Source organism: Musca autumnalis, unplaced genomic scaffold (assembly GCF_047663935.1).
Source record: "Musca autumnalis isolate F117 unplaced genomic scaffold, ASM4766393v1 scaffold_345, whole genome shotgun sequence".
Classification (NCBI taxonomy): domain Eukaryota; kingdom Metazoa; phylum Arthropoda; class Insecta; order Diptera; family Muscidae; genus Musca; species Musca autumnalis.
This window is the reverse complement of record NW_027411917.1, coordinates 80,156-89,427: the sequence shown is the minus strand read 5'-3', so window position 1 is coordinate 89,427 and position 9,272 is coordinate 80,156. Positions and strand designations below refer to the sequence as shown.

At 40.3% G+C, this 9,272-nt stretch overlaps 1 protein-coding gene across 1 annotated transcript; it reads right to left on the bottom strand.

Annotated features, from left to right (window-relative positions):
- Nucleotides 1-887: 887 nt before the first annotated feature.
- On the bottom strand, nt 888-8,511 carry LOC141400524 (gamma-aminobutyric acid receptor alpha-like; the record flags this gene model as incomplete). The annotated part of the gene is made up of 4 exons (XM_073979724.1): nt 8,133-8,511; nt 1,624-1,691; nt 1,264-1,484; nt 888-970 (listed from the first exon to the last, which is right to left on the bottom strand). Coding segments are annotated over exons 1-4 (751 nt in total), but the record flags the coding sequence as incomplete, so codon positions are not given.
- Nucleotides 8,512-9,272: the final 761 nt, after the last annotated feature.

Sequence of the window (9,272 nt, the reverse complement as noted above, 5' to 3'; positions counted from 1 at the left end):
TTTAAAAAAATCCACGTCCTTAAAAAATTATTTAAAAAATCCACGTCCTTGAAAAAATTCTTTGAAAAATTCACGTTTTTGAACAAAAAATTATTTAAAATATCCTCCTCCTTGAAAAAATTATTTTGAAAATCCACGTCCTTAAAAAAATAACTAAAATCTACCTCCTTGAAAAATTATTTAAAATATCGACGTCCTTGACAAAAGTATTATGTCCTTGAAAAAAAATCGTCTATAAAGACTCCCACGTCCTTGAAAAATAATATTTAACAAATCCACGTTCTTGAAAATAATATTTAAAAAAATCAACGTCCTTCGAGAAAAATTATTTTTAATTTATAAAATGCATGTCCTTGAAAAATAATATTTAAAAAATTCACGTTTTTGAACGTGGATATTTTAAATAATTTTTTCCGTGTACGTGTTTTTTTAAATAACATTTTTAAAGGACATGGATGCATTTTTTCAGGGCGTGGATTTTTGAATTTTTTTTAAGAACGTTGATTTTTTAAAAATTTTTTTCAAGGACGTGGATTTTTTTTCAAAGGCGAGGATTTTTTAAACACTTTTTCAAGGTCGTGGATTTTTTAAATATTTTTTTCAAAAGCATAGAGTTTTTAAATACTTTTTTCTATTGAAGACCAGAGGGGAGTTTTTATAAACGACCAGAGGGGATAGAGTCTTTATTTAAATTAAATCTATTTTTGCAGGAGACAATGTTAGAACTATTTTATGCCGGTCAGTGCATTGGACCTCTAGAGCGTATTAGCAATATTATTTATAATATGTAGCATATTTTTAGGAACAGTTTAATTAAAAATATTAAAATTATTTTCCTCCGCTCTCATTAAAGTATTTCATCTATCCTAAAGTGTTTCAAAACTTACACGAACCAAATTTCAATGGACATTTTTGTATATCCATGGGAAAATCTTCCAAATTCATTGGACAGCCAGCCTTGATGGTCAATCTGAAACAAAGAGAGAGAGAAGGAAGAAAGTAGGCAAAGAACAAAAAATTATTAGCATGATAATAGCGGATGGGGGATAATATTTCAAAAGATAAACAAAATATTTACAATATTGAAAATGTATTAATAGGCTACCAGAAAGGCACGGATACTTTGTGGCTACTAAATGGCGTTTCAATACAAACACTTATTATATTTTAGAAGATTGAACATTTTTTCAGAAGCCACGGCTACTTCGTGGCCACCAAATGGCAAACACTTATCACATTTTATGGGTGTATAGATTTTCTCACCTGCTTGAATACAATACCCTGCCATTCTGATGAATGCGTACAAATTTATTCGGTGTCGTTATGGTGTGTAAGTAGCTCTGTTTGCCGTTATAGAAATAGGTGTCTGGTTTCCAGATACGCGCCAACATTGATACACTTAAAGCCAGCGTGGATTGGGCCCCTTTGAATGCCAAACGTTTGTCAACCCATGATTGGCGAAAATAACAATCCATGGAGTAGGTCTGTGGGACGAGAGAGAGAGAGAGAGAGAGAGAGAGGGTGGAAGGATTTATGAGTGTAATTAGCAATTATTGGAGATTAGTTTTTTGGCTTTGGAGATTTCTATGCTAGGCATTGTTTGAGATTTGTGTTGTTAATTACCATATCCACTTCAGAAATTGGACCCATACTCCGTACCATAATATCAACTTCAACGGTGGCAGGTGGACCTGTAAAAAAGGTAAAAAATTTAGTCTAAGGCAAATATTTGTTAAGAATATTGAGAATGATGATAAATTGTCACAGAAAGACCATGGAGGCGAATTAGTAATATTAATGGAAGGGCTGTGGGGACGTATTAGTATTATTAATATAACATTAAAGTATACTTTTAGGATGACTAAATAAAAAGAAGAGAAGCTCTTTAAAAGAGGCTTTATACCAGACGTGACCAAAAAGAGAACAGTCCAAAATGTGAATGAATTCAAACTATTGGCAACTTATGACTGTGTGTTAGTGTGTTTTTATGCATGTACGCTACAAAACAAAAACAAATCAAAACATTATCTCTTTTTCGTACGCTCTTTCTTTGCATTCGGGTCGTATGTGTGTAAATTGCCGAAAAACTTCGGCACCGCTGTGTCAAAGAAGAACACATTTGCTTTATACAAAGAAGGCAATGAATTAACTAAAAACGAATTTTAATCCTTGTGCTAACTCCCATTATTCCCACCATTTTCTTATGAAGCCATCTCTTTAGGCCTAAAAGTATGCTTTGAACATATGTTAATATCCGCCTTTATCACTTTAAGCGGAAATAGCAAAGCAGTTGGATGATAAAAAAGAACTAATTTTTTATACAAAAACCCCAACTAATAACACCAGTATCCTCATTTCCAACATTAAGCTTCCTTTCAGTTCCGCTGCACGGCTTCTATCTGGTGTTTGTTCTTCGTCCTGTGATCCCACTTGATAGGCAATTGCATTGAAAGTCTTTCCTCACTCCCATCCTCTTTGCATTAATGGCGTAATGAAGTGTTTAACAACGTCATGTAATTTATGTGCGTATGTCTGTCTGCCTGTCCGTCTGTCTGTCTCTCTGAGGAATGCCAACTATACGAAGAAGACCTCCAACATAAATGCTTCATTGAATGAATGGTTGGATCAGTAGAAATATAAGTGGGAAAAAATGAATTACTAAAAGCCTGTTAGTGTGTGTGTGTGTGAGTGTGCGTACAAGTACCCTGTCGGACTTTTATTAACCAGTTGATAAAATGATTGATAATAGATCGATAATTTTTAAACTGACTAAAAACTGGCTGAAAAGTTATCTAGAGATGAACACTTTGAACAGAAAAAATTTCGGCAATTGTCCATGTCTAGATAACTTTTCGACCAATATAAAGTTAGTCGAAAAGTTAACTAGAGATTAACCACTCTGAAAACAGAAACATGTACCGTCTGCAAAGTATTTGTGTTTGTCGAAGAAATAAGGGACAAATGCATAAATAATTCGCACTTGCTTTTTCTTAATATTCTTCGTACAAATGCAGCATCCAGTTATAGAATACAGTGTTGATGGACTGAGCATATTCGTACATATTACTCATATTATTCTGGAATTACAAAGGAACACAAAGGAAATATACAAATTTTCCCCTTCTTCTCTCTAACAAAAAAGAGAGAGAGACAAAGAGAGGGAGAGAGAGAATATGAAAAGTCAAAAGTAAAAAACACACAGAAACAAAAATTGTTTTTTTCACATTATGTTTCAAACTGACTAAAAATTGGCACAAAAAAAGTTAGTTTATTATCAGTCGAAAAGTTATCTGGAGTTGGACAATACTGACTACTCAGGCGCTCATAATCTTGTAAAATTAGTCAGTTGGCATAAGGCAAAATGATCGATAAAATGCCACTTATGTTTAAAAAAAAGCTAGCTTTATGTGAGCTTTAAATCGGCCACAGTCCCTACAGGGTACATTCAGTCTCACTACTACTACAATTACCCCCCCGCGCCATTGAAGGGCAATGATTTCCCTTTTTCGTTTGAAAGAGTCAAAAGTAAAATAAAATTATCATTTTGTTGAAAAAAAATGAAAGCAAGTCAAGCGGAACATAAAGATTCAAAATGAAGTTTCAAAAATTAAATTAATTTCCAGTCAGCCGAGGAAAGTGAAATGCTATCAGAAAATTCGGAGATTTTTTACAGTTGTAATCCGAAAGAACCAAAAGAGTCCATAAGAGTCTCCCATAAAATAGGCGACTTTCGTAGGAGGCTCCTATGGAATAGGAGACCTCCGTAGGAGGTTCCTATAGAATAGGAGACCTCCGTAGGAGGTTCCTATAGAATAGGAGACCTCCGTAGGAGGTTCCTATAGAATAGGAGACCTCCGTAGGAGGTTCCTATAGAATAGGAGACCTCCGTAGGAGGTTCCTATAGAATAGGAGACCTCCGTAGGAGGCTCCTATAGAATAGGAGACCTCCGTAGGAGGCTCCTATAGAATAGGAGACCTCCGTAGGAGGCTCCTATAGAATAGGAGAGCTCCGTAGAATGTTCCTATAGAATAGGAGACCTCCGTAGGAGGTTCCTTAAAATAGGAGACCTCTGTAGCAGGTTCCTATAGAATAGGAGACCTCCGTAGGAGGTTCCTATAGAATAGGAGACCTACGTAGGAGGTTCCTATAGAATAGGAGACCTCCGTAGGAGGTTCCTATAGAATAGGAGACCTACGTAGGAGGTTCCTATAGAATAGGAGACCTCCGTAGGAGGTTCCTATAGAATAGGAGACCTCCGTAGGAGGTTCCTATAGAATAGGAGACCTCCGTAGGAGGTTCCCATAGAGTAGGAGACCTCCGTAGGAGGTTCCCATAGAATAGGAGACCTCCGTAGGAGGTTCCCATAGAATAGGAGACCTCCGTAGGAGGTTCCCATAGAATAGGAGACCTCCGTAGGAGGTTCCCATAGAATAGGAGACCTCCGCAGGAGGTTCCCATAGAATAGGAGACCTCCTTAGGAGGTTCCCATAGAATAAGAGACCTCCGTAGGAGGTTTCTATAGAATAGGAGGCTTCCGTAGGAGGTTCCTATAGAATAGGAGACTTCCGTAGGAGGTTCCTATAGAATAGGAGACCTCCGTAGGAGGTTCCTATAGAATAGGAGACCTCCGTAGGAGGTTCCTATAGAATAGGAGATCTCCGTTGGAGGTTCCTATAGAATAGGAGACCTCCGTAGGAGGTTCCTATAGAATAGGCGACCTCCGTGGGAGGTTCCTATAGAATAGGAGACCTCCGTAGGAGGTTCCTATAGAATAGGAGACCTCCGTAGGAGGTTCCTATAAAATAGGAGACCTCCGTAGGAGGTTCCTTTAGAATAGAAGACCTCCGTAGGAGGTTCCTATAGAATAGGAGACCTCCGTAGGAGGTTCCTATAGAATAGGAGACCTCCGTGGGAGGTTCAGATCTCCGTAGGAGGTTCCTATAGAATAGAAGACCTCCATAGGTGGTTCCTATAGAATAGGAGACCTCCGTAGGAGGTTCCTATAGAATAGGAGAGCTCCGTAGGATTCTCCTATGGAATAGGAGACCTCCGTAGGAGGCTGCTATAGAATAGAAGACCTCCGTAGGAGGCTCCTATAGAATAGGAGACCTCCGTAGGAGGCTGCTATAGAATAGAAGACCTCCGTAGGAGGCTCCTATAGAATAGAATACCTCCGTAGGAGGCTCCTATAGAATAGGAGACCTCCGTAGGAGGTTTCTATAGAAAAGGAGACCTCCGTAGGAGGTTCCTATAGAATAGGAGACCTCCGTAAGAGGTTCCTATAGAATAGGAATCCTCCGTAGGAGGTTCCTATAGAATAGGAGACCTCCGTAGGAGGTTCCTATAGAATAGGAATCCTCCGTAGGAGGTTCCTATAGAATAGGAGACCTCCGTAGGAGGTTCCTATAGAATAGGAGAGCTCCGTAGGAGACTCCAATAGAATATGAGAGCTCCGTAGGGAGGCTGCTATATACTAGGAGACCTCCGTAGGAGGCTCCGTATAAGGAGACCGCCGTAGAAGGCTTTTATGAATAGGAGACCTCCGTAGGAGGTTCCTATAGAATAGGAGACCTAAGTAGAGGTTCCTATAGAATAGGAGACCTCCGTAGGAGGTTCCTAAAGAATTGGAGACCTCCGTAGGAGGTTCCTATAGAACAGGAGACCTCCGTAGGAGGTTCCTATAGAATAGGATACCCCCGTAGGAGGTTCCTATAGAATAGGAGACCTCCGTAGGAGGTTCTTATAGAATAGGAGACCTCCGTAGGAGGTTCCTATAGAATAGGAGACCTCCGTAGGAGGTTCCTATAGAATAGGAGACCTCCGTAGGAGGTTCCTATAAAATAGGAGACCTCCGTAGGAGGCTCCTATAGAATACGAGACCCGCATAGGAAGCACATATAGAATAATAGACCTCCGTAGGAGGAGACTTCCGTAGGAGGTTCCTATAGAAAAGGAGACCTCCGTAGGAGGTTCCTATAGAATAGGAGACCTCCGTAGGAGGTTCCTATAGAATAGGAGACCTCCGTATGAGGTTCCTATAGAATAGGAGACCTCCGCAGAAGGTTCCTATAGAATAGGAGACCTCCGCAGAAGGTTCCTATTAAATGGGAGACCTCCGTAGGACGTTCCTATAGAATGGGAGACCTCCGTAGGAGGCTCCTATAGAATACGAGACCCGCATAGGAAGAACATATAGAATAATAGACTTCCGTAGGAGGTTCCTATAGAATAGAAGACCTCCGTTGGAGGTTCCTATAGAATAGGAGACCTCCGTAGGAGGTTCCTATAGAATGGGAGACCTCCGTAGGAGGTTCCTATAGAATAGGAGACCTCCGTAGTGGGCGTAAGAGGCCCCTATAGAATAGGAAAGCGCCGTAGGAGGCTGCTTTCTAATAAGAGAGCTCCGTTGAGAGCTCCTATAGCAAAGGAGGCCACCGTAAAAGGTTTCTATAGAATAGGAGAGCTCCGTGGGGGCCTCCTATAGACTAGGAAAGCTCAGTAGGGGCCTGCTATAGAATAGGAGAGTTCTGTAGAAGGCTCCTATAGAATAGAAAATCCCCGTAGGAAGGTCCTATAGAATAGATGATCTTCGTAAGTGGCTCCTATAGAATAGGAGAACTCCGTAGCCTCCTACTTTCTACTGTGGTCACCTATTCTATAGGAACCTGCTACGCAGGTCTCTTATTTTCTTATTCTATAGAAGCTTCCTACGTATGTCTCCTATTTTATAGGAGGCTCCTACGGAGGTTTCCTATTCTATAGGAATTCCGTACGGACTATAGGAACCTAATACGGAGGTCTCCTAATATACAGGAATCTCCTAAGGTGTCTAATCTGTAGGAACCTCCTAGAGGGCTCTCCTATTCAATAGGAATTTCCTGCGGAGGTCTCCTTTTCTATATGAGCCCGCTACGGAGGTCTCCTATTCTATAGGAACCTCCTACGGAGGTCTCCTATTCTATAGGAACCTCCTACGGAGGTCTCCTATTCTATAGGAACCTCCTACGGAGGTCTCCTATTCTATAGGAACCTCCTACGGAGGTTGCCTATTCTATAGGAACCTCCTACGGAGGTTGCCTATTCTATAGGAACCTCCTACGGAGGTTGCCTATTCTATAGGAACCTCCTACGGAGGTTGCCTATTCTATAGGAACCTCCTACGGAGGTTGCCTATTCTATAGGAACCTCCTACGGAGGTTGCCTATTCTATAGGAACCTCCTACGGAGGTTGCCTATTCTATAGGAACCTCCTACGGAGGTTGCCTATTCTATAGGAACCTCCTACGGAGGTTGCCTATTCTATAGGAACCTCCTACGGAGGTTGCCTATTCTATAGGAACCTCCTACAGAGGTTACCTATTCTATAGGAACCTCCTACGGAGGTTACCTATTCTATAGGAACCTCCTACGGAGGTTACCTATTATATAGGAACCTCCTACGGAGGTTACCTATTCTACAGGAACCTCCTACGGAGGTCTTCTATTCTACAGGAACCTCCTACGGTTCCTATATAGTAGAAACCCCTACGAAAGTCTATATTCTAGGAAGCTCCTACCGAAGTCTCCTATATGAAACTCCTGCGGAGGTGTCTTATTCTATAGAAACCTCCTACTTAGGTCTTCTATTCAATAGGAACCTTCTACGGAGGTCTCCTATTCTATAGGAACCTCCTACGGAGGTCTCCTATTCTATAGGAACCTCCTACGGAGGTCTCCTATTCTATGGGGACCTCCTACGGATGTCTCCTATTCTATAGGAACCTCCTACGGAGGTCTCCTATTCTATAGGAACCTCCTACGGAGGTCTCCTATTCTATAGGAACCTCCTACGGAGGTCTCCTATTCTATAGGAAACCCTTACAGAGGTGTCCTATTCTATAAAAACCTCATACGAAGGTCTGCTTTGTGAAGTTTGTGTCACATTTCCGCCCACTTCTTTTCCTTTATTCTCTTTCTATTTTCACCTTTGCCGTTTGAAGAGAAATTGCAAAACAAATATTTATTTACAATTTTTTCCATGCAGACGCTTTTGAGTGATTAAACAAATCCAACCCACTTCTATCTCCCACCCTAAGTGAATATTAAAAAAGTTTGAATTGATTCGATTGCATAGCACAGTGGACGAACTTACCTCCAAAATCCGGTCGTATACTGTTGTCATAACCTCGCAATAGATTATCCAATAATTCTGAAATGTTGGCATGATTGTTACGCTGTGTTAGCCGTATATGGGATCCGGCCTCCACGGTTAGTTGTGTTGTTGTGGTCGTTATGCCATACCACAACAAGGCGTAAAGCGCCAAAAGCCATGTTAACTTTAGAGGATTAGTTGCCTTCGTCTTCGTCGATGGCCATGGTGGACGACGACGACGACAAGTTGTAACACCACGAAAACCGCAACAAATGTTGTTCAGAAACCGAAATTGAGGAAACATATGGGCCGATGAAGTTAACAGTCGTTTGAAATTTATCAGCGACAATATCAGCGTGGTGGGCATCATAAACGACATAATCGTCATCGATGACATGAGAAGGAGTAGCAGTAGGAGTAAGAGTAACATTATGGTCATTATAATGGGAGAGGACATGTAGGGGTGATGTTGTAGTTGATTCAGTTACTATACGGAATGGTGTTGTTATTGTCGTTGATGTTGTTTTAACTGTGCTGGGGTTAGCTTATGTTTCCGCTTGTTGGGTTTTTATTAGTTTGTGTTCCAATGTCGGAATGCTGCAGTAGTTCCTTCAACTGCGCTGTGAAAAGATTGTTTGACTTTTTGACTGCTGCAAGAATCTGCCGATGACAAGTTTAGGCTTAGTTGCCGACTTTGTTTTAGTTGGTTTTCTTGTTGTATTTGTATTTGTTGTTATCACATTGAATTTACACTTGGCTTGTTAATGTTTTACACAGTTTGTTTTGTCTTTGCCACTTCTGTTGTCATGGATTATTCGCCTTAGTTTCCGTCATTTTTTCTTCGGCTGTGTATTATTATTTTAAAAGCGATTACATGGACAAACTGCGGAAATTATGAAGATTTTTTAAAAGTCTTTTATCACTTTCAATTCATTTTAATTGGTTTGGATCAAAAGATTAGAAGGATAAATGGGAGACATCTTAGAAGCCACTGCAAAGTTTCGTGGATTTTTAAAAACCAACAAAGGCTCGTGGATTTTTAAAAATATTTTTAGGCCAACAACAAAGGCTCGTGGATTTTTAAAAATATTTTTAGGCCAACAACAAAGGCTCGTGAATTTTTACAAATATTTTTAGGCC